This window comes from Pezoporus occidentalis, unplaced genomic scaffold, assembly GCF_034315485.1.
Source record: "Pezoporus occidentalis ecotype Australia unplaced genomic scaffold, CSIRO_AGI_Poc_V1 ctg255, whole genome shotgun sequence".
Classification (NCBI taxonomy): domain Eukaryota; kingdom Metazoa; phylum Chordata; class Aves; order Psittaciformes; family Psittacidae; genus Pezoporus; species Pezoporus occidentalis.
Genome location: NW_026914448.1, coordinates 252987 through 278244, shown reverse-complemented (window position 1 = coordinate 278244; position 25258 = coordinate 252987). Strand labels below are relative to the sequence as shown.

General features: G+C 50.9%; 1 protein-coding gene across 7 annotated transcripts in view; it reads left to right on the top strand.

Annotated features, from left to right (window-relative positions):
* Positions 1–268: 268 nt before the first annotated feature.
* The window catches only part of PAX7 (paired box 7), a 99351-nt gene continuing 74361 nt past the window's right edge, over positions 269–25258 (top strand). For 2 of the 7 annotated variants that reach the window (XM_062623606.1, XM_062623602.1), the window contains exons 1-5: positions 269–402; positions 512–777; positions 2610–2845; positions 3467–3593; positions 4598–4732. In XM_062623606.1, coding sequence (XP_062479590.1) covers positions 693–777; positions 2610–2845; positions 3467–3593; positions 4598–4732 — 583 coding nt within the window. In that variant the 5' untranslated portion in view covers positions 269–402; positions 512–692. Of the gene's footprint in view, positions 403–511; positions 778–2609; positions 2846–3463; positions 3594–4597; positions 4733–25258 lie in introns of all 7 variants that reach the window. The other 5 variants (XM_062623607.1, XM_062623603.1, XM_062623605.1 and 2 more) reach the window with 3 other exon arrangements.

Sequence of the window (25258 nt, the reverse complement as noted above, 5' to 3'; positions counted from 1 at the left end):
CCTTCCCCGGCCGTGGATAAAGGAAAGGAGCCGGAGCCTATCGCCGCCCGCCCCCCCTCCCTTCACCGCCCCAACTTCGGCGCTTTAACAACTTCTAAACCTTCCATCTGACATTCTCCCCCCTCTCTTCCTCCTCCTCCTCCTCCTCCCCCCCCCTTCCCCCCCCCCCCCCCCCCCAATACCAGCATCCTTTAAGCGACAGCACCAACCACTTAAGGAAAAAAAGAAGCCAACAACAAAATAAGGGGGGACTCGCTCCCCCCTTCCCCCCCCCCAAGCCCAGCCCAGCTCCGAGGCAACTTGGGCCGCGCCTGCCTCTCCCGGCAGTCGGGTTTACATTCCTGCGGAGCGCCCGCTCAGGCCGGGCGTGACATAGCCCTAAAACTTTACGAAGACTCGCTGGTGGGTGCCCCCCCCTCCTTCCCCACCCCCCACGCCCCCCCCTCGTTATTCCATATATTTTTCATTTTGGACCCCCTTTTGGAGCAAAGATTTCTCCCTTGTTTTGCAGCCGCGGGCTGGAAGAGAAGCGCTTCGGCTCCGAGGAGACGCATCCCAGCATCCCACCCCCTCCACCCCGCCCCGGCTCTCTCTCGGCTCTCCCGGGGCTCAGGGTTACCCCCTCCCTTTCCCCTCTCCCCTCCCCGGTTTGAACCGGACCCTCTCCGCCGCCCCGATCCCTCCCCAACACCATGGCAGCTCTGCCCGGGACGGTGCCTCGGATGATGCGCCCGGCTCCAGGGCAAAACTACCCTCGGACCGGCTTCCCGCTGGAAGGTAGGTCCGGGAAAGCGCCTCCTTGAACTGCTCCTTCCCCAGCACCTCGGGGGGACCAGGGGGAAAGGGGGGGGTCCCGGCCTCAGCATCCAACTTCTCCCCAATATTCAGCTCCTTCCCGCTGCAAACGCTCCATCCCTGCGAAATTACCGGGATTTGCTTTATTTCCCCCCTGTTTATATAGTAGTTTCAGGCATCCCGCAGGTTTAGGGGGGCAGGTTCCCACGGGTTAGTTTTTCCTTTTCTTTTTTTCTTTTTTTTCCCCTTCTTTTTCCCTTTCTTTTCCCCCTTCTTTTTTCTTTTCTTCCTTTTTTTCCCCTCTCTTTCCTCCTTTTTCCTTTTCAACCCGCAAATGTCCCAACGCTTCCACCATCCCGCAAAGGTGGGGAAAACCAACCGAACTGGTCGTGTTCCACTTTTCCAAGGGGAAAATAAGGGCGGAAAAAAACCAAACACCCTTAAAGTACATTGTAGCCAGGGTCTCCTTGGCCGGGGCTGACGAGGGGACAGGGGGGAACTTCGTAGCTGTCACCTCGCCAAGTGTCATCCCAATCTCGCAGCGCATCCACTTCCCCATCATCTGCTTTCCTTTATTATATTTTCCCTGCGTTATGGGTTATTATTTCCAGGCATACACCAGGAATTACATATATGTAAAAAAAAGGGCAAAATCCAAGCGGGACCCTTCTCCCCGCATTTATTAAACAGGGAAATTTCCTCCTGACCGTGATCAAGTGGCGAAACTCAAACCTGGGCAAAACCACGCAGGCTGCAAAACACACAAGCTGGGGGGATTTGGTGAAGTGCTTTTCTGTAGCAAATGAAGTAAAACAGACGGCAAGGGAAAGGATCAAAGGATTACAACAATATTTGCACAACATGACTGGGAATAATGAAAAGAGAGAGCGGCCGGCGGTTTTAGTACCTCTTGAATGTAAAATTGGCCACTCGAGTGTTATCTGTCGATAATGATATATCCAGGGAGTGCTGGCCGAGTGACTTGGAATTAGTGGTGCATGATTCTTGTTAAATCGCGAGGCAATTTCTGGAATCGACTTTTCTTTGTATAAAGAACAGTCCCTCGCCCCCTCCAGCCTGCCCGCAAATTACCCAGCTGAGTTCGCTCCCCCTTTTTTCCCTATGTTTTCCTTCTTTTTTTTTTTTCCCCTTCCCGTATTTTCCAGCCTGTGAAATCATCTTAATCTGCAAGATCTCCATTGCGAGATATTAAATACATTGGGGAGAGGGATTAAGGAGCAGCCGCTCCGGATGGGAATGCGCTGGACAAGGTGTCGGGGAGCCGCGCTTGTACCGCGCTTGTTCCGCCTTAACCAAACCCCTCCAAAACCACAGGAAAAATCAAAAGGGACAAAAGCCCCTCGAGGGTGTTTCCAGAGGTTATTTCCCGAAAGTTTGCTTGGAAGCAGCTGTAATTCGGAACAAAAAGTGGGGTGGGTTTTGGGGGGGAATGGGAAGTTTCTTTAGGGGGTTGCTATGCTGTTTTCAACCGTTCCTTACTCCAAACGTTAAAGCGTTTAAATCAGAGGTGTGGAATGACAGGAATTATATAGAGAGGAAGACACGGGCTCAGCGGCGTGGTGGGCTACGGGCTGGTTCAATTTCCCCTCTACCAACGGGAAAAGTCTTTCCCCATGATAAACGCGGAGGCTAGGGGATGGGTGAGAGGTTCCTCCCTTCTTTGCAAGCTTCAGCACCCCCGAGAGAAGCCGAAGGTGCGGGGAGGGATGTGCCCCGTTTTGCCGGATTTTCCCCTCTTTTAACTTTTCCCCTCCCAACTGTTGGGATGGTTTTTCCCCTCTTTTGCTCTCCAGTCTCCACCCCGCTGGGCCAAGGCCGGGTGAACCAGCTCGGAGGGGTGTTCATCAACGGCCGACCGCTGCCTAACCACATCCGTCATAAAATCGTGGAGATGGCCCACCACGGCATCCGGCCCTGCGTGATCTCCCGGCAGCTGCGGGTCTCCCACGGCTGCGTCTCCAAAATCCTCTGTAGGTACCAGGAGACGGGCTCCATCCGTCCCGGAGCCATCGGAGGCAGCAAGCCCAGGGTGAGTGTAATGCTGGGGCTGAGCTGAACCGCTCGCCTTAGGTTACAGTGAAGGTTTCTTCAGGGGGATAGAAGTTTCTCAGGTGGATACGCAGGGAAAAGAGGGAAGAGAGGAAAGGGCTTTAATAAAGCTGCGATTTGCAGGCTCCGATGGGTAGAAACTGGTGCCGAGTTGAAGGCTATGAATAACTTAAAGTGATTCTCTATCCCCCTCCATGTGCAACAAGTGGTGTGAATTCAAGCATTTGCTTCGGCCCCGGGGTTGTGGGCAGGAGGAGAGCTGATGGTTTAGAGAATAATAAATCGTTGGGTGTACATAAAGCATCCCCTGCACTCCCTCCCTGCCTCCTTCTCCCATAAGGCTCAGGATAAACCCATCCTGGCTGGTCTCTGTGCTCCCCAGGGACTCAAAGGGTGGCCAACATTTGGCCTTTTCCCTGCTTTCTTTTCCTCCTTTCTCTTTCAGATCCCTATTTTCAGGCCCCCCAGACTAGCAGCCAGGGTAAGGAGGATTGAACCGAGCTGAGCAGCTTCTCTTTTCAATTAAAAGCGCTTCTTCTCTCCCCTTTCCCTCTCTCTGCACACGCGGGCACGCACCGGTGTCCCTTGATCACAAAAGCAGGTTGCAACTCCTGACGTGGAGAAGAAAATCGAGGAATACAAACGGGAAAACCCCGGGATGTTTAGCTGGGAGATCCGAGACAGGCTCCTGAAGGACGGGCACTGCGACCGGAGCACTGTGCCCTCAGGTGAGAAGGCAGCTTGGCAAGAAGGACACCCCGATTCCCATAGGAAGACCGAGGGAATTGAGGATTGCCACCATAAAATGTTTCCAGGGGCTATAAACATCTTCTCGGCCTTTGCTTTGATAGAGGAGAGGGGAAAATAAATCACCCCAAGCAAAGCCACAGCAGCAAATAAACATCAGGGGGGTTGTGCCCCGGCCACGCTGCGGTCTGCTGGGAAAACAAACACAAACACAACGGTTTTCCCAACTTATCCCAACTCCCATGAAAGCAGGGAGGGATGTCCCAGTGCAGAGGGAGCCTGCCTGGGTGCAGCCCCCAAATCCAGGGTTACAGGGACCCCGGTAGTTCTGTTGGGATCTGCTTGCTCAGTGGGGGTTGCAGAGAAGCATCTCCATCAGCAAGGGATCCCCATCGCCCAGGGAAAGCGACCTTGTATCCCGGTATCGGGCCTGCAGGGATGTGCTTGGGGTCTGATGAGCTCTGTAGGTCCTGTCTGTGAGCTCCCCTCTATTTTTTTTGGGGGGGTGAGCCTTCTCTGTAGGGCACATCTCCCCCAAAGCAGGACAGGGCCCAGGTCTGAACTCAGCTTTCGGGGTCCTATTTGGAGCTGGGGTGGAAGCTGGGTATCGGGGACCTTTTCCCTGTCACAAGGTAGGCTGCAGTCCAGGGGTTGTATGCCTCAGGGTATTGCACTGGCTGTGATGCTCTTGGGGGGTGTTGTGCACAAGAGGGTACTGCTCACGCCGGGGGTCTCAGGGGGATAGTGATGAGCACATCTAACTTCGGGTGTCCACTTTAGCAGCTCGGTGACCTCAGGAGTGTTTTGGAGGGCACAGAGGACCAGGCATGTGTGTACCCCTGGGAAAAGGGGGTGTGGATGCCCTTTGCATGTGCGCAAGGCCTCCTGCCCAAGTCCTGCAGCCCCAGCTTGGGTTTTCCCAGCCGGCTGCCACCTCGCTTTCCCAGGCAGCTTATACTTGCCTTTTTGTCTTTGACTGTCTGAGGTTTAGTGAGTTCGATTAGCCGTGTGCTACGCATCAAATTCGGGAAGAAAGAGGAAGAGGAGGACTGCGACAAGAAGGAGGAAGACGGGGAGAAGAAGGCCAAGCACAGCATAGACGGCATCCTGGGCGACAAAGGTAAAGGCGGCCGCGAGTGTCCCAGGGCTTGGCTTGGAGGGGACATTGAGGAGAGGGGACATGTTCCCCCCTATCAAGAGTAAGATGGGATGATGGCTTCAGAGCCTCTTCTATTTGTCCTGTCCGCAAGCGGAGTCGAGGGTGCGACGCAGGGCCCTGGAGGGGATGGTGGTACCCAGCCCCTTGGGCTGCGGATGCTTCCCCAGGAGGAAGAGTTGCTGGTGGCTTGCTCTGGATTAATTATATATAAGAAGGGAAAGGAGATGGCTGGGGGGTGGGAGGCATCTCTGATTCCTAAATGAATTTGTTAAACAGATTTCTCTCCTGCTCTCTAAGTGGTCCCCTGAAACTCCAACTGACAGTTGACCGATTTGGCCAATCAATATCAATTAGAGGAGCGGCGATCGGCGCTGCCGCAGAGCCGCCGGGGCTGGGAAACATGGAGGGGAGATGGGGAGTCCTTGGATGGGGGGAATAGGGGGTCTGAACCCCTAAATCCCATCAGGGGCAATAAATGTGGCGTTCCTGATGAAAGACATGAGGTCAGGTTGGTGTGAAGGGAAATCTCGCTCTTGTCACCTCCCATGTTTGGCACTTACCTTGTGGGAGGAAAAATGAAACTCCTTAAAGGCTGTAAATGTGAGGGATGAGGCGCGGCAACGTGGCACTTGTCATCTGCTTTTTGGCGAGCTCGGTGGGGGTGATGACTCCCTTTCGCCCCCCCAAAAAAAGAGGGAAAGGCGTTGGTTTTAGGGGGCATTTTTGAGGTTTATCGATGAGGAAAGTTTGGAGCAGCGAGAGGGAGGAGCTGGAGTATCGGTTTAAGCAGAAAATGATTCCCTTGTGTAGCAGAGCTCAGCGCTTTTGGGGGGGGAAACAGCAATTATCCAAGTCTTGGGGATGGGCTTCAGGAAACTGGGGTTGGCTGCTTTCTTCCCAAATTGATGGTAAAATAGCGATGGCGGTCGGAGTTCCGGGATGAGAGGTATTTTCCACATCCCCAATCCGGGTGTGGGAAGCAGCGGGGGAATCGCTTCCAAAGTTTCTCCCTAGCCACAAAGTTTTCCCTATTTTGGGACAATGCGGGTGAGTGGGGAAATATCGGGAGGGCACAAAAAGAAAAGCTTCTCCGTGTCGCCGTCAAACGTTCCTGAGAGTTTTAAATGAAGGTGCACAAAAGGGGTTTATTTAAGGATCCGATCCCCCTTTTTTTTCCAACCTTGAAGATGAACTTCACTTACAAAGACCTTCAAGTCTATTGAAGCTTTATAAGTAAAAGATTCCTGACCACAAAAGCAAACAGTAGAAGAAGAGAAAAAGGGGGAAAAAAGGGGAGGGGGAAAAGGGGGGAAAACCCTGGGCTGCCTTAAAACGGGAGTAAAGGGATGGGGGAGGGAGGGCTTGTCTATTCTCATTCAAAATTCGGCAAGGAGGAGAAAAAGTTTGGACAAAGGGCCGAGGAAGGGAAGAAAGGGAGATAAATTATTCAAAACTCCCTGCTGTTAGATAGTTTTGTAATATTATAGGACCGTCTGTTGGAAAAAGGGGAGCCGTTGGACGTTGCAAAATGTTGCTTGTGATTTGGAAACAGGCGATGCTCATTTGCAAATCGGGGCTATTGTGTCCGCTAAAAACTCCCCCCCCCCATCACTTCGGGGTCACTTTATATGGGGGGGGGGAGGAGGGATTTTGGGGTTCGAGATTAATTTTATTCGAGCCTCATCACTTGAAAAAAATACAGTTTTTAAGATCATTGATTTACTTTCTTGTCCGTGCGCGTTTTCCCCGTCACCACCCCCAAAAATCAAACGCGTAGGGATGGAGCTGGAGGCTTTTGATTCCTTAAGACCAGGCAGAAGTGCGTGACAATAAGCAAACCGAAACGCTCTCCCTTCATGGGTAATATCGCGGACAAATAAATCACGGTCCCTCAGTTCTGTGTGAAACCAGCTCGGTTTGAATCCAGGGCAAATTCCTGACGCCGGAGGCCGCGGAGCGCCGCGGTACCTCCGCAGCCGCGCTCCCCTCGCGGCCCTTCCGATAAACCCCGCTTTATCCCTAATATTTCCAATCCTTTTTATTTCCTCCTTTTCCATCGCGTCCTGACTCTTCTGATGGGAAATTTACCCCCAAGAAGCTCCGGTTTGGGGGCAAGGGGGTTGGGAGCATCAACCGCGGCAGCGGGATGGAGCCGGCGGCTGCCGAGCGCTGCCGCGATCGCAGCAAGATCCAACGCGATTAAAAACTAACCCTTAGAAACTGATAATCATGAAAACGAAACTCGAATTTACCGCCGTCGATGCGTGTTTTCACGTCCGGAAAAGTTGCAATGGCCCCGATTAGGCGAACGGGTGATTTAACTTGTCAGATACTCAGGGGCGGTGAACGTAGGCTCGGGTTTGACTTTTAGTTTTGGCTCGAAACTGATCATATTCTTTAGAGATGCGGGTCCCTCCCCATCCATTTTCCTTGGGAAAATAAAAACACAACCGCGCTCCTGCCACTTGTTCTCCAGCTCCGCTTTTCCTGCTCGGCTTTGGGTTGGGTTTGGGGGGTGGGTGTGTGTGTGTTTAAACGCATTTGTATTATTCTCGCTGATGGGGGGAGAGGGGAGAAACTTTGTTTTGGCCTTTTTCCTCTTGACAAACGCCTTTGCTCCATTTGCGGGTTCTCCTTGCGGGGAGCCGGAGGAAGACAGCCCTAAATGCTCTCTCTTTTTAAGTGTTAAAGAAAGCTTCCACCCTGCGCCTGTTTCTTTCTATCGTCTGCTTGGCATTTAATAATGTTAAGACTTATTAGAGCTGGTAATGAAAACTGTGGCTGTTGAATAGGGAGCTGTGTTGGAGAAGGGTGTAATAGCTCCAAGGCATGCTAAGAAATGTATTTATCCCCAATCAGTACTCACTCTCTGAGTTCCCAGCACAAACGTTAAGTTGAAGGGTTTTAAGGCAGATTAAATTGAGCCTTTATTTCTTTGCACTTTCATCTTTAAACGGCTCACTCCAGCTCGCCCTGGGCATATATTCATGAGGCTTCACTTTATTTTTTTCCCCCTTATTTTATTATTTATTTATTCCCCCCCCCCCATCCTTGTTAAAACCGAGTTATTATTATTTGGGGCTGTTGTTATTTATTATGACTGGGGGGGGTTATTAGGGAGGGTCACGAGTGGGTGATGCGCTGCTCTTCCGTGCTGTTCGATGGGGATGGAGGAGGAAAAGGGGGGAATCTGAGCACCCCCAAATCTCAGGGGGTGCTGGGGAAGGTGCTCAGCCTTCAGTGCGGGAGGAGCAAGGAGGGGGCTCATTCTGGCGGCGTATTAATTGCAACCAGACGCGGACGAAAGGGGGGAGCTGGGGTTATGCGGGAGGAAAGGGAAGTTCAGAAGTGTGCCGTGTGCGTCCCCCCACCATGCGTCACCCCACGGTCACGAGTGGGGCAGCCGGTCCTGGTGCCCCTGTACCGCCGCGGGATGTGGGGCACGATGCCCGCGGAGGATGCTGAGGGTTCTGGCGGTGCTCGCAGGGTGCGGGGAGGGGGCGCTGGGGGGGCCCGTTGGGTGATACCTGGGCTGAATTCAGGGAGTTTTCATTCATTTCCTTTTCTTCTTCATTTCGCCAAACTCCGCTTCCCGACGCGGAGTGGTTTCCACCGATCGTTGCTTCGCTCCCCACCCGCGGGATGGGGAAACCCGAGTGGGAAAACCGGGAGGGGGGATTTTTATTGCGGACGGGAACGGCGTCCAAGTGTGAACAACAACTTGAAGGGGGCGATATGTGGACATTTGGAGGTGATAATTTAATTTCGTAGCGGTCATTGATACTTATTGGGGGGGGGGGGTGTGGAAACAGAAGGAGGCTGGACTGGCTATACAAGGTCCTACAAATTGAATTAGGGGGAAAGGGAGAAGGAGAAAGTGGGGAACCCGCCTCCGGAAAGGCGTTTTGCTTCCCAAGCTGGGATGGGGGGAGATGCGGAGTCAATTTATCAGCAAACAATCTGCATTGATTTAAAACCAACAAGCGCTGTCTCTGTAAATGTATGTTTAGAAGGGAGCTGGGGGGGGGAAGGAAGAGACACTTCATCAAATCAAGGGATTACGAAAGGTTGGCAATCTAATCAAACAGAGCCCAGGCGGGATTTGTGAGTGTTGCGAGTGGGATCAGCTCTAATAATGGGGGGCAGGAAAGAGATAGGGTAGTGTCAAGCAATTCATTGGCTTTAGGCTGAGTTATTCTGTGCATATTTCAGTGAGAAGAGGGAAAAGGAGGAAAAAAAAAAGGGAAAAAAAGAGGCAGGGAGAGGGAGAAGGAAGGGGGGGGGATGTGAGCACACACGGAGCTTACATGGCACAAAAAAAGCTGAGACAAATGAGGTACAACAATAAACACAGATAACAATTACAAAGGCAAACAGTGGCTTTTGGGAACAAGTAGCTGCAGAACCTGGTCTACATAAACAAAGTAGGCAAATGTTTGCAAGATAAACTCCTTCCTAAATCAAGTGTGACGGGAAGGAGAGAAGAGAGGAGGAGAGATAAGGTTGGAAGGGGGAATAAACGAGTATAATCTAATACAAGACGTTTTAAAAAACAAACTTAAGACAAGGATGCGGGGAGAGAGGTTCAATTATACAGTAGGGAGTGAAATAATATAAGGGAGATGTTTGTGATCCAGGGTTTGTTTGAGGTTTTTTTCTTTTCCTACATCATCCCCCCCCCCCCCCCCTCCGCTTTGCTTTGGGGGAGAAGAATCGGCTCAATCATAGACCGAGGAATAGGAAAGGGGAATGCTGGTAGCGGAAGCGCTGGCTGGCAAGTGGGGTGCCCGGGGTTCAGCTCGGATGGAAAAGGAAATACGTTCGGGACTTTATAATCTCCAATTCGAAGGTGGACGGCAGATTACATTGCCCTGGGAGGGGTAGGAAGCAGACATTTGGCGATGCTGGAGAGATGGATGCCGTGATAGGGGCGCAGAGGAAGGAAGCCGTAAAGGTCTAGCTCTAATCCGAGGTTTCGCCCGTAATTGGGCAGGAGAGAGAAGGCAGAGATTGAATTAAGCGGCAGGAAAGGCTGTGAGGGGAACGTGTGATCCAGGTGTGCGCGGGGGTTATTCGGAAACAAACAGACCGCCTCCCCCCAAAAAAACAGAACCCCTCTCTTAACCCCCAAATAATGTAAAGAAATAGTTTAAGGCTGTGTTGGGGCTTATTCTCTTTTATAAAGCCATGTATATATGGCACTCTCCAAATGAGAATTGTATATAAGAGGGGAGAGACGTGTCTGCAGTGTGGTTAAAGGAATTAGATATTTACCAGTTTGAAATAAGCCTGGTTATAAAAAAGAAGGGGGAGAGAGAGAGAGAGAGAGACTGAAAAGATGAGACGGGAGAACACTTCAAACGAATTCATCATCTGGAGTGGTGAAGGGGAGATTTAGAGACAGTATTGGGAAGTTATTTAGATATTAATAACATATTTTCCTGAGGCGTCAGGAGTGCCTCCATACGCACTTTTTTCTCGCAGCTATTTGGCTGGGTGAAATATGGGAGACCCAAATGTTGGGAAGAGATAACACAATCAGCCTAGCCCTGGTCCTGTGACTGCATCATAGCATTAAACCCGGATTAACCTCCCCTTTCTCCCCCTCCCCTTCTCCCAGTTACTTCCCCCCCCCCATCCCAAAGCCCCCCCCGCTCCCCTCCCATTCCAAGAAGCTTTCCAAATTTTTCAGGGGAATTTACATGGCAGGATTTTAAAGCACATATAACACTGGCCTTAAAGCTGTAAGGTTCTTACTCGAGCATTAGGGTAAAGCGGAGGGGGGGGGGGGAAGTATCTTTCTAAAAATTACGTTTGCTACAAAAGAAATAAGCAAATAAGGGACCCTCTTAGGACCCGAGCTTTGCAGATATTATATATTTATAGAGCCTATTAAAAAGGAAGAAGAAAAAGGCCGTTTCACTGCCACGTTATTTCTCGTCACCAGCGGGTTTTGCCTTTTAAAATGGTTATTATTTAACCTGAACTTCAATCTGATTTAGGCTCTGGTGGGGTTTTACTGGGGGAGAGAAGATGCTGGGCGGGTGGGTCCCAGGCCGGGAAGCAGCGAATGGGGATGGGAAGAGGGATCCTCGCGTTCCCGGGTGGGAGCTGCCCCCCGGGCACCGCTTCCACCTCCCTAGCGCGGAAGGTGCAGATGGAGCATCCAGAGCCCTCGGGGGCTGGATTTTGGGGGGCTCCTTGTCCCCATCTCCCCTATCAACCCAGGAAAAATAGGAATTAAGGGGTTGGGAAGCGCAGGTGCAGCTCACGGAGGGAGGAGAGGTTGGGATGGGGACACGGCTTTGCGGCCTTCCCGGGGGTGGGAGGTTTGCTGCATCCCTCCCCACTCCCGGCATCTCCCCATCTTCCCCAAAACCCCTCCTCTTTCCCAGCTCATCCCCACCCGGGGCTGGTACCCACCGGGGAGGGCTCGCACTTGGCATCATCTTGCCACAAAGGAAATTAGATGTCAGCTAATGCCTGTTTATAAAGACATTTGTCATGTGGAGCTGGGAGAGAAGCGGGGAAGAGCTGAGGGGGGCGAGAGCCGGAGCTGTTCTCAAGGCAGAATATGAAGGTGCAAGTGATGATGATATTTTGGGGGCACGGTCTGGGACTGACCCTTGCACTTGAGCAGACCTCAGGGCTGTCGGAAGGGAGAAGGGGGGATTACAGCTCCTTGGAGAGGGGTTGTAACTCCTTGGAGGGGGATTGCGACTCCTTGGAGAGGCTGGGAAAGAGAGAAGGAGGGGAGGAAAAAAAGAGAGAAAGAAAAAGTAGGTGAGGAAAAGTAGAGGCAGCTTGAGGAAATTGAGAAGCTTATAGTCTTTGATCCTTGGATGCTTTTCCTTATCAGAAACATTTGTGGTGACACCGGTACAAAGGAAGTTCATCATATTACAGACTGCTAGGGCTGCTTGCAGGAATCACTGTCTATTAATTAGCAGGCGCTCTGTCTTGTGGGACATACCAGATCTGAGGCTACACATTACTTGCTTGGATGGCTCTGGGTCCTGTGATGAATTGTTGTGCAGGGCCGGTGCTGTTTATAGGCTCTGCAGGGACGGCCGAGGCACGGGGGAGGCGGGGAGGACCCTCGCTTCATTCATGAAATATATCTATATCTATCAATCTATAGCCGGGGATGGGGGGGGGAAAGGGGTTGCTCATTCATGAAGCCTGCAGCTGAGGACACATCTTAGCTCATCCATTTTGTGCGTGGCTGCAGGTCCCGGCCGGGCTGCGCTGGTCGGGGATTCCCGGAGGGGTTTGCGCTTGAAACGAGGGGAAATAGAGTCAAAAAGAGAAAGAAAAAAGACCAGCCGAGTCTTCCTAAAGAGAAGGCGAATGAGGCGAGGAGGTCGCGCTGGAAGAGGAGGGTTTCCCTTCCTTCAGCATCCCACGGGATGCTCCCCTCTCATCTCCACCTGCCAACGTGGAAAAGGGGCAAAAAGTCTTTTTGGGACGGAAAAAGCTTGGATTCAAAAGGGGGGGTTGCCTTTCCTATGGCTGGTGCCCCCCCCCCCCCCCCGCCCTGCCCTGCTGGAGGTGGGCTGGGGGGCACGGAGGGTGCTCTGCACTCCATGGAGGATACTCGCACCCCATGGAGGATGCTCTGCACCCCAAGGAGGATGCTCGCACATCGGGGCTGGGGGGGCTCAGAGGAGGCAGGGGAAGCACGAACTATTTTTACACCCGCTGTCCCCTTCAGGGTGACTGTCCTTGCCCTGGGCTCCCTCCTTCTCTTTGGAAGAGGGAGGAAAAACCCTTCTTGGTTTTCACTCGGCTCTTGCTGGCTGTTTTTAGGTGGGGTTTTTTTGGTTGTTGCTAAAATTGGAAGGCAGCACTCTGCCTGACCCTGGGGAGGGGGCGAGGGCAGGGCCGCGGCTGCCCCCCCCCGGGGGGGTGCGGGCAGGAGAAGGGGGGGGACACAGCCTGCAGCCTTCAGTGCTGCCTTTGTCCGGAGACCCTAAAGCCCGCGGATCAAAGTGACCTGGTGGCATCTTTAAAAGAGGGCGAGGAGGAGAGGGGGGAGGAAGTTAGGAAACTGCTCAAATCCAAGGGAAGGAAGAGGGGAAGGCCAAAAAAAAAGTGTTATTTTCCTATTTCCCAAGGGAAGGGGGAAAATCTGCCCCTGCTCCGCTGCCATTTCCCTCGGTGTCCAGACCTGGACCGGAGGGGAATGTCCGGAGCGACAACAAGCCTCTAATATGTATATATGTGTGTATATACATACACATAGTATATATATAATTTTTCTTTCGTTCCCATTATAGGGACGAATTGATTTACATTCTCATTGGGAATTAAAGGCGAGCGAGGAAAGTTGCCTCGACAGGATTGTTGCTTTCGAGCAACTCCCCTCCAAGTAGAGTTATAAATACCCGGGTGCTTTTCGCCTTCCTTAAAGTTCGAAGGGGCTTTAAATCGCCCGTGAAACTTCCCACTGTTAAACAACTCCGTAAAGATGATGATGGTTTCTTTTTCCTTGTGAGAATCAGCCCAAGCAGAGCCTCGCCTTACTTTATATGCTTTATATGCTTTAATAAGCATCCACCGGCTGCTTTACTTTGCATTTTTAAATGTATAAGCGTCTTTAAAAGAAGAGGGTGAAGGTACAAAGGACACTGCGATGTCGAGGGATATTCAGGGGACAGTCATGTTTAAATTCGCTACAATTGTCTCCGGCACATTTGATTGCTCGGGAAAAAAAGAGAAAGAAACATTGACATGAATGGGAATGGGGGCCGGGGGGGGACGACGGGATTAATAGCCCCCAGCCTTTGTATGGTGGAAATTATCCAGGAGAGGGTACAGAGCCGGAGCTGGGGATTTTAAAGGAGTCTATGGATATATAAATACATATATACCCACATAGACGCGCGCCTGTGGCAAAAAGCTTGCGTTTTCCAGTGGGATTCGCTCTTCTCCTGTGCAGTAACTTAGTGATTTTGAAATTCATCCCCCACTTCTCAGGAAGATGCCTGTTTGATGCTAAATAGCAGCAAATTGAGCTATTTGAAGCCTCTTCTTTTGGTTGTTGTTGTTTGAGAATGGGAATATTCGGGTTGTACCTTGTTGCTCTTGTTTCTTTTTTCCTGGAGTTTTCCCCTTAATCTCCTTCCAGCCACAAACCCTCCCTTGTGCGTGCGGCTGAATGTGCTCGCAGCGGGTAAACTGCGATTTCCATTCCTGAAAGTGCAGCAAAAGGAGGAGAAAAGTTTTCCTTTGTGGGGGGGTAACAAATGGGGTTTAGTTTTAAACAAACAAAATAACGCAGTTCTTGCCACCCTCTCTTCATCGGAGAGGGGGTTGCCAAGAGGGAAAGACGCTACAACCCCAGATTAAGACGCATCTAAAGGACGAAGGGAACCAGGATGATTAAATCCAAGTGATGTTTAGGGGGGAAATTAGATATATAAAGTCAAAATCTCCGTGCTCCTCAAGGGAAAATGCTCAGGGTTAATAGTGCAGAGATGGACAATCTTCCCTGTTTGTGCTTGGCAAGAGCAAATCTCCGTCAAGGAGCAAAATAAGGTGGTGCTTGTGATCCATGGCTGAGGAATCAACTAACTCCAGCGCGAAGCAGAAAGCCGGGTGGGTTGAGAGTTCACTTGCAAAGAGTCAAGTGTTCCCCGCGGAGCAAAAACTACCCCCGGGTGCAGGAAAACCTGAATAGTGGCAGGATTTTTCCCCCTGCGAGGCAGGGAAGGGGAAAAGTAGAGCCGAACCCCCCGCTCACTAGCTGTGATTTGCGAGTTTTCGCTCCGATTTTAAACTTTACCCAGGCTGAATTTCATCTTTTTTGACTCTTTTGCCACCCCCTTCTCTTTTCCCCCTCCTTTTCTGCCGGTATTTTTTTGCCTCGCTCTGTTTTCTCCCCTTCACCTCCTTTTTTTTTCCCCTCTTCTTCACCCCCCCCCTTTTTTTTTTGTCCGCCTTTCATTTGAAGCGAGGCTTTACAGCTTGCTACACTTTCTAAGTGCATCAATAGCCACTTTAGAAATACAAACAACTTTTAAAGATAAAATAACCAAACCAGAATGGGACTTTCAATGGGGGAATAGTTGTTGTCCTTTACCATGGAGTGTGCAGCCGCCTCTGCCTAATCCAGCTTTCATTTTCACCGACAAATGCCAAGAATCTATATCTGTCTCCCAACCCCTCGGGAGCTTGATTACACGACAAAAGGCTGCCATTATCCGCAGGAGAAAACAGGGAGGGGACAAGGGGGCTCGGGCCTCTGAGGATGAGGGCATCTCCAAACTATTGACTTAGTGGATGAAGTCAAGAGCAAACACGCTGAGATCTAAAAGGGGGGAAGCCGCTGGGAGGGGGGGAGATGCTCAGGGAAGGAACGGAGGGAAAGCAGCAGCAGCAAGTCCTTGAAAGTAGCGCGGAAGGGGAAGGAGAGGGTTTTGGGGGGGATTAATCCAGCTGTGGAAAGGTTTTGCCCCCCCCCCCCGACCCAAGAGCAGGTTGACTGGGGAAAGCTCCCATTCCGACCCCGTTATTCCCATCCCCACCCTTGTCTCCCCTCGTGGTGAGATTTAATTCCTTTTTAAAGCTCTTCTCCACCTTTCCCATAGGGAATTGGGGTCTTTCCTTCCGCTGAGAGAGGAAAAAAAGGAGGTAACCCCAAATCGTGCTTCTGGTGGGTAGGAATGGAGGGTGCGGGGTCCCCATGCAGCTGAGTTGCGCATCCTCCCCCGGTTAGCGGTACCCCGAGATCTTGTCCCCCCCGAATCTGGGGGGCATGAGTAACACCCTCCCGCTGCCTTCGGAAGCGGCGGCCGAAGTCTGCTTTTCTCCCCAAACTGGGAATAAACTGGGTCAAGGTCTCGGCTGCGCGTTTGGCCGAGGAGCCGCGTTGCTCTCCGGGCTCGGCCCCGCGGAAGGGCTGAGAATTAAGGGCTGCGAGGGATGGGGAGGAAGGCAAATAAACCGCCTGCCAAGCCTTCCTGGCTCTGGCAGGGGGGAGAAGTGTCGTGTCCATGTGTCTGTCCCCGTTCCCATCGCTGCTTTCCAGGCTTGGCTGCCCGCGGTTCGCACGAACAGCCGCAGCAGCCGCTGCTGAGCGGGGTTTGCAGTCCAGGCTCATCCCGGCCAGTCGCGGACTAAAGTTATGCCAGCCCTCTGTAATTTATCTGGGACACTTAGGGAGGAATCCTCCGGGTGAAGGGAGCCCTAGAACCGGTACCAAACGAGTTCCACTGGCCTTAGTTACTCTTTAATCAACCTAACACTGCAGTCCCTTTAAAGAGCTGCTTTGGGTGCAAGGGCTGCGGTTAAGCATCTGCTTCCCAGCCGAGGAGCCAAAACCCGGCTCCAGTGTAAGGGATTTAAAGGTGTGGAGTGTATGTTTCGGGCTGGGCCCTGCGAGCATCCCTTTTGCTGTGTGCACAGAAGTATTAAACAAAGGAAGAGGGCGGCGGGGAGGTGGGAAGGACCTGGAGGATCCGCTTTGTAGTTTACAAAGGCACAAAAGGAGCCTAAATTCAGCTTTGGAGCAAAATTCATCTTTGGGGACAACGGTATGGGTTTGCGGCCCTCCAAACTCCGGAATGGGCTTTTTTTCTCCTTGCAATAAACCCAGCCGAATAGTTTATTTGAGGTTATTTTCCTTGTTCCCTCCCTTTCTGATATCTAAAGGCAGGCGGTGAGCCTGCTGTTGGCAGCGGGATGCTGACCTAGGGCCGGGGTGCTGAGATTTCCTCGCCGACACGTTGCTTTGCTTTGGGAAAGCTGCACGCCTTTGCGGTCCTATGGACAGTTCAGTGCCTGGCAGGGAAAGAGCAGCTGCTGGGGGAGAGAATAAGTGTTAGAAGAAAGAAAGAAAAAAATCCTCGTAATCTTGGGACGTATATAATCTACGTCTCCCTGAATCCCAAAAGGCAGCGGGCCCGTCTGTGTGATTTATTTTTACGCTAGCCTAGTTTGCATCCCAAAGAGGTAAACTGCTATTTTTAACCACTGGTTTAAAGCTTAATTAAAAGCCCCTAAACTGATTGTTTTGAAAATTGATTTCCAGGACTGGCCCCAGGCGCGCTCCGAGCCAGGCGGCAGCCCCAGCTCGCCGCCGTTAACCCCGGAGTGCCCGGTTCGGGTGGCCAAGGGGCCACCGGGGTCCTCACGGCCTCTGGAAAGAAAGATCCTTTGTTAGGCCCTGCTGCTGGCTTGCTTGGGTGGATCTCCGCTGGTTTCCTGGAGTTCCGAGCTTTAATTGAATTAAGAGAAGCTCTGAGATGCTCGGGACAGCAGGATGGGAGAGCGCTTCCTTTCATCCGCACATCTCAGGGAGCGGACCATACCCCCCCCCCGGGGGTGGTGGGTGCAGGAAAGCAGGGCCACACCATCTCCAAAGGTGGGCTGGAGTGGGGATAACAGGGTTTTTTTGGTGCCCAGACACTTCCAGGCTCCCTTTTTCCCATCCATCTGGGCCCGGACAAGTTGCTGCCGAGCCACCGCTGTAATTATCTTCAATCGCTTCCCCGGGAAAAGGGGCTTTACCTGCCTAAAAGGGGTGAAATGAAAGTTGGGATGAAGGCTTGAGGGGCGGGGGTGTGGGGTGGGAAGGGAAGTGGCATTTCAGCCCCGTAATTAGATGTAAACAAGAATAGAGACGGGGCTCGGTGGTCAGACAACTTGATTGTTAAGGGATTAACACCCAAGTAAACCAATAAAGCTCCGCGTTGCTGGTTGAGAGTGGCGGGGCTGTGCAAGACTATCGAGATCTAATGTGTTATGTTCCTCCCCCCCCCCAACAGTGGGGACGCCTCGGGGGGCACCCCAGCAAGTGTAGGAGCCCGGTTTTTAAGGCTTTTGGCACAGGTTTGAGTCGTTAGTGATGTTTCTGCTGCCTGGGAAGCGGGGGGTGATTCCTTTCTCCCCTTCGGGGTGCCTCATCCTTACCCGCACCTGTCCTTACCCGGCATCCATCTATTTTTTCCCATTTCCTCATTTATTCCCTCTATTTATTAGGGGAATACGTGAGTTAAATGGGATCTCCCACCCACCCGCGCGGGGCAGAGCACTCTTGTCTATCACCACTTCCACACGTGTAAGTAGGACGGCTTCCTTTACACAAGGGAAACTCCAGGTTCCTTCAACCCTTTAGTTTCTCCATCCCTTCTTAATAATAGCTTAGGGAAAAAAATTACAAGCCTTCAGAGCCAGCTCGACCAAAACCCTCCTGGGCGTAGCTCTCCAGGTTTGCCTCCAACTGGGCTTTTGTCGCCGTTTCTTTTCCTCCCAGCTCGCCCTCCGTTGGTATTTGTCCTCCCTCCCCTCTAGCCCTGGCCAGACTTTGAGTGGCTGGAGGAGTTTAACCTTTGGAAAAACTACAAATAAAACGAGATCTGGCTTTAAGTGATGCGGTGGTACCTATAAACCTGATTTCCATGGCTTTCTGCCGGCGGATTTGGGATTGAGAGGTACCTGAAAGGCTCAGAGTCAAACTGAGTTCAATAACTTGAGTCTGTTTTGTTTTCCTCCATCTCCCCAGCTTCCAGGGCTGTCTTTAGGGCTAATATCGGAGCACTCTAGGGTGTGGGTATTTCTTCCTCCTGATTGCAAATAACCGAAAGATTAGCACCAGCAGCTGTTTGGAATTGGAACAATGGAGAGACCTAGGAAGTGGAGAAATTGAAAAAGGAGAACCCCCCTCCTAATCACCCAGCTCAAAGTTCACCAAGTCAGACGGCATGACTTAACGTGACCTCCACCTCGGCTTCGCGGGCCTGTTTGCTTATATGGAGGTCGGGGGGAGGCAGAAAGGAGGGGGGGGAAATAGAGGGGAAAAAAGGGGGGATAACGGGCAGTGTAATGAACTTTCCTACAGCGCCGCGAGGCCGTGCTGTGGCTGGATGCTCCTCTCTGGCCGCCGGGTGCTCTCGGTCCTTGTCCCGTAGGGTGGGTTTCAGGGGTTCCTTATCCACCCGGGGGGAGTGAGCCCCGTCCATCCTCTTTAGAGGCAGCCTCGAGGTTCGCCCCTTCCTTGGGGGTGGCCCGTTCTCCATCCCGGTTTTCGTCCCTGCAAGAGGCGCTGGGGATGGGCTGCTCTCCCCGGCCAAACCCCTCTCTCGGCTCGCGGCATCCCGGTTAGGAGGACCAAGGGGGGGGGGGGGGTCCTGCTGTGAGGCAGGGGGTCGGGCTCACACAGCAGCCCGGCCCTGCGCTGGCTGGTGAAGTGTGAGAGCGGCTGAGCTGTCAGGAGAGGGTTGAATGGGATCCCCTAATGGATTTGACTCGGAAATCTCGACTTGACCAGTTTTTTCCTCTTTAAAACAAACTCATTAAACTTGTCAACACTCATTAGGGCCTTAAAACGCTGAACTGGAGTCACTGGGGAGAGCGGTTGGTGGGGGGCTGCCTCGGGAAGGAGAGGAGAGGTGGGGGGGAAGCAGCCCAGCATCGCCTCTGTGCCGGGCTCCCCCGGCTTTGCGAGGCGGGAGGAAGGGGCTGCTGCCAGGAAAATAAACGCCTTAAAAGAGAAATCAAGGGAGGAGAGAGGGAGCCGGCACGGGGAGGGGGCTGTGCCTTGGAAATAGGGGCATCTCCGCACCCCCCCGCCTCCGGGCTCGCCTACAAAAGAGGCGCCGGGGCAGGGGAGGGTTCGGCGGGCTGCGGGGGGGGCCGGGCCAGAGCCTCCGGCTTGGGGACGCTTCCCTGGGATTTGAGAGTGTGTGCGGGGAAATATATCTGCTGGGCTGTGATTTCAGCAATTGCCGAGGGAAGAGGGGGAATGGGGGGGAACGGAGGGGGAAAGGTTAGAGCCAGCTTTCAGCCCTAAATCCCCTGGAAATGAGCCTGGTCTCCGAAATTCCTTCCCAATCCCCCTACCCCAAATATTTTGAGAGCTGTAAAATTAGTCGGAGATCGTCTTAATTCTGTCGTCAAGACGAAAATTGCTTTCGGAGGGGTGTGTGGGGCAATTAAACGTTGCGCATTTCCCCGTCTCTATTGAATAGAGGTTTTGTTTAGGGTTGATTCAGATTTCTTTTAGGGGTTTATTCTGATGCTTTTCAAGTCTTGGTTCGCCTTTAAGGGGGAAAACCCCACCCCTATTAAAAAACAAAACCAAAACAAAAAAAACCCTTCGAGACCTTCTGTTATTCCCCTCTCTGAGAATGAGAACATCAGCTATTCAAGCGTATTGATGAACTCCCCCAAAAAGTTTATTAAGAGAAGCGAAAACAAAAGGACTAAAGGCCGCAGGCAACTGGACAGACAGTTTATAAACTAAGGTCCCATTGTCCCCCTGAGGCAGATGCATGAATACCTCTGAATGGGTCCCTTTGGAGTGACAAGATCAAGCCAGACAACAGCATGTTAAAAGGAAGGAGCGCTGTTTCTCTTTCTCCAACCCAAAGATCTGCTCCCCCTACTCCTCCTGCATTAATGTACATCTGCAGGGGGAGGAATAAATAGCTCCTTAGGATCTGCGGCCTTCGGGGTTTTTATTCTTCCACCCCCAGCACCGGCTCTTTGCACCATATGCTGCAGATCAGCGCTTTCTCCGCAGCCTCCAGCCAGGCAGTCGCCTAAAACGATCCCCAGCAATTGCAAACTTTCTTCCCTCTTTCTCTCTTCCTCCTCTTTATCTTCTCTTTCCTTCCCCCTGCCGATGTTCAAATCGCGATTTACGGCCCTGCTTGTCTAAGAGATCCCTCGTGGTCAATTAGGTTTGCACAGAGCAATTTCACTAATAGGCTTTGATGGATTTATTTGATTTTATTTTCCCTTTCCCTGGGATATCAGCCTTGTGCTATCAAGATACGGTGCTGGGGAGAAACATCCCGAGCATCCCTATGGAGAGGGGCTGGGACGGCAAACCTGGCAATGGGTGCCTGGCAAAGTCTCCAAATGAATGCTGTGGTCCCCTCGCTTTCACCAATGGCTCCAAACTCCAGAAGGGGACGGGGTTTGCAGCGTTTGGGTAAATTTAGGTAATACCAAGCAGCTTCGGTTTCTTTTTTTTTGTTGGTTTTTTTTTTTTGGTGTATGAGTGCCTGGTTCCCCCCCTTTGCCTCTTTCAGATGTTTTCGACCTTGGTTAAGGTTAATTCAGAGAAGTTTCGCAAAGCCTTAGAAGGGGAGAAGGGCTTTATGTGCATTTGCAGTTGATGGCATTCTAGCTTTGAGATCTCGGGGAATTTTGTTGCCTGGACAGTGAGAGAAATAGGGAAAGAAGTGAGTTTCTCCTCACTTTGCCGCTGAAATAACTTCTAGAGGTGCAGACTGCACCAAATAGCCCAAGCAGGTGTGAATTTGAACGCAGAGGTTTTTCCAGCCCACCTAAACACCTCTGTCCTTGCCTTCACATCCCAGCCCTGAACGTTCATGGGTTCCCACTGTCTCTGCTGTCACATGAAGGGGAGCCCTCCGAGGTGGGAGTGTCTCTGGCTGCTGCAGTGGCTGCGAGGGCATTCTGGGGGCTGATAGCTCATGTCTAGCTGATTCCTGGTGCTTGCAGAGCCTGTCTGCACACTCCTTAACAAGAGACAGTTCCCAGCGCTGGGTTGGGAGGTCAAGCGACGATAATAACAATAAAATTACACCCCTTTCCCCAGCCTCACCTTCCCCTCCACAGCGGAAGAGTTGCTATTTCATGGCTGGCTAAAGCCAAGCTTCCCTCAGGGGGGTTACACAACTTACGACCCTCCTAACCTGTACTCAGTGCCTTCCAAAAGGAGATGTGCTCCTGGGGAGGTGACCTTAATGGAGACGGAGCCACAAGAGCAAAACCAACCTGTTAAAACCCCCTCAAACCCAAACCCCAAAACAGCAACAGGGAGAAGAAACACTGAGCAAAAGGAAGAAATAACTAAAGCAGAAGGATTTCCCAGCTAGGGAAATACCTGCTTAATCAGCTAGAGCAGTGGTTTGTAGGGAACTGTAGAAACCCAACCCGGGGTTTTAGTGGCAGTCTTGGATTTAACTCCTTGCAAGGAGGACATCAGCATCAGACAAGCATCCCCATCTCCAGCTGCGGCAGGTGGTGGTGATGCTTTTCATGAAGGGGTGGTGCAGTGATGGCATCTTACTGCCTCAGACCAGCTCCAGAACAAACCTATGTATATACTTAGTGCCAAACCCTAATTTTCAGGGAAGAAGGATAATTTGGTCCCATGCTAGAATGAATTAAGCCTCTGACCCTTCAAGCAAGCACATATTTGATTTTACTGCTACAAGTAACCCCGTTGGCTTCAATGGACCCACCAATGCGGCCAGGGTTTTGCACCTTTGGAATATTATGATTACTTCCTTTTGGGAAAATGCACCCTAAGGTACATCTGCCTCAAAGCATCACAAATGGGGCCAGGGAGAAGAAAAAAAGAAACAGATGAGGCGCTGACATGATGAAAGACCAACAGATTTTGGGTCATTCCTGTTCCTATAGTGGTTCCCTGAGGCATTTCAAAGGCAAAAAAAGAAATGGGAAAACACAAACACATAATCAAACCAAGGAGGTAGTTAACCAGGCCAATCCCTGCAATCCCAAAGTCCCATTTAGCTGCTCGCAGGATTATCACTTGTTGCCAATTCAAAACCAGCAGGTGTTGTCAGCTATTTATGACCACTGTTATTTATACGGTGGCACTGGTGTGCCTGGCGCTCAGCAGCCACGTCCAGATGAGAGCCAACCTCTCCCCTGAGAAGATACCAAACGAAATTAGACTTAACACAGCAGCAGATGTTAATACACAGCATATGAGGGGAAAAAGAGAGGTTCAAATCCACAAAGATTGTACAATTGCCAAGCATTAAATCCCGCACCTGCTGGATTGTTAGTTCCCATTTGAGAGGAAAAGCAAAAGGAATAGATCTGTGTTTATGTGTGGGGAATCTGTGGCATGAGGGTAGGGACCAAGGCAGGGCATCATGGATGACTGTTATTTGCTTTATGGGTCAGTACTGAGGTTTGCAGTGGGTGTTCAGTGGTGTAGGGATGTGTAGCCAGAGCCAGCTCGCAGCGCAGGAAAGAGCCAGGGATAACCGAAGTGAAGCAGCTTGCCCAGGTTTATCAGTGGCAAATCCAAGACTGGAACCTAGTGTAAAAATTACTAAGCAGAGCCCCATCCAGAGCCTTTTTTCTTCAAAACTTAGTGGGTTTATGCAGGAGAATTCCCCTGGTATCTGCAGGAGTTTTACCCAAAGATTAAATATGGACCTGGAGATTTGGCTTTTTCTTTTTCCTTTTTCTTAAGAGGCAAATCAGCTCACAGAGCAAACAAGTAGATGCACCTTGGAAATAAAACACATTTCCAGCTTAGGCCTGCAAAGGCTTACGTTTGTGGGCGACTTTATCCAAATGAGTCATCCCATCCCATGTCTGTGAGAGGATTCCCCGTGTAAGCAAAATTGACCAATACGACATTTATAGGGATTGGGCTGGGCACCGGTAAGAAGCATTCCCCAGCTGAAGGAGGCTGTGCGGGGAAAGAAATCAGCCCTGCAAAACTTCAGCAGCCTCCTCCCATCTTCTGCCTGAAAGACAAGAGCCATGAACCAAGGAACTGGTCACCACTTCTCTGGCAGTGGTGTAAAATGCAAAGTGACCCCCTGTAGCTGTTTGAAGAAGGCTGACCCTGTTGTAAAGCTCCCTAAACTGCACCCCCCAGCAGGTCCTTCCCCCCATCCTCTCCTCCCCAGTGTGTTTTAAATGATTTTGGATTTTAATGCAGGGCCTGGAGCTCATTCCTTCATATTCATGGCATCAAACAAGAGGCTGCTGCCCCCAGCTGGGTTCCTTGAACTTAGAAGCAAAGCTCTCCTCAATATTACCTTAATTAATTAACTAAAGAGACAATGGCTTTGGAGGTGTCACCTCTGTTTCCAGGGAGGGGGGCCTTTTGACAGAGCCCTGCCATAAACTAATTCCCAGTTCCAGCAAGGAGTCCTAGGGGGAAGAGTTAAGTGACGCTATTTACTTGTTTACCAAGACAATTTATGTCATATTTGTTTTTCCCCACCTTCTGTCTGCAGCCCTGAAAACTCTGTTGGGGGTGCAGGGGGAAGGAGGAGGAGGAAAGAGTATTATTTGCATGAACCATTGAAATCAAAGCACATTCCCATCTGCAAAATCCCACTTCACAGCTTTTGGTATCTTCTCTTTTTTTTTTTTTTTTTTAAGAAAATAATTTAATTTACACAAACTTTTTGAAGCTTTCCAGGTTCAATATAACAAATCGGAGCTTTGATGCTTTAAAAGTGCCATAAAGAGCTACAGGCAACATCACAGTTAACCAAAAATATATATATTTAAAGGCTCGTGTGAGCACTTGTCTCTCTTCTGAATGTTGTGGCTGCTTTTATTTTCATTTCCAAGCAAGCACTAAAGAGATGTTTGCTGGTTTATTCCACTCAACAGCAGGCATTTTGTATTTTGAAGAAGCAAGAATCATGCTTTAAAAGGTCACACTGAAATGTGACCAGCTGGAAAATCTATCCGGGAACACATAAATTATATACCCACCGGTGCATCATTACTGGAATTTGGGTCACCATACACCAGAAGAAGGGCAATGTGGTTGTGTTTTAATAGGTAAGGAAATTAAAGTGCAGGTTGGACAGATATGTCACCTGATGGGAATTCAGAGTTAAAGAAGGAACAGAACTGTGTCTTGTGGAACTCCCTCGTCCATCTTCACAAATCATCTCCATGCTGAGGCTCAGCCCACTCATGGGTCCAGTTCTCAAATGGCTTCACTTCATGGAGGTTTGGATTTGAGGAAGGGCTTTTGGTGTCTGGGGTCTGGGATCCACAAGCGCTGAATCTCCTGTTTTTTAATACACTTCCAGGTGTAGCATTTTGATTATGTGGCAAATGATTCCCCCCTCTGTCCAACTGTGTTGGTAAGAATCATCCATTCCAACGCATCTGAAATCTCACCAGGACTGATCTAGAAAGATGTTCTGATGTGCAAAGAAAACAGGGTAATTCATAGGAGATTCCTCATTTGGATGGGAGATCCCTTGCTCAGACTAGAGAACGGATCAGCTCCTTTCTCCCTCCCCCCCCCCTACATTTTTTGGTCTGGGTTTCATTGCTCAGAACTTAGGTTGGTGCATGAAAAATAGGTTTCTATGTATTTCACAGCTCTGGGGCATATGAAAATGTGATCACTCATAACCGCATCTCCCAATTTAAGGCATGCAGTTCTGGAGGCCTAGGCTTAGCCCCTGAAAATTCAGTCCTTATTGTCTCATGTCCCAAATCTGCAATTACTTATGTCTATATTTAATCTTATACATGTGTGTACCCTCATGGTAAGAAATACTGACATGATTAAGAAGATACTTCCACTACCACCTCCTATAAAAGTGAATAGCTAAAGAAGGGATGGTTCACTCAGCAGTAAGCGTTCCTCAGAACATGGATCTCTCTATGTACTCGCTGTAGCAGAGTTGTGCTCACACACAAGGTTTAAGGGAGAGATTCTACCATAAACCAGTGTAAACCAGTGAATTTGATGGACCTACT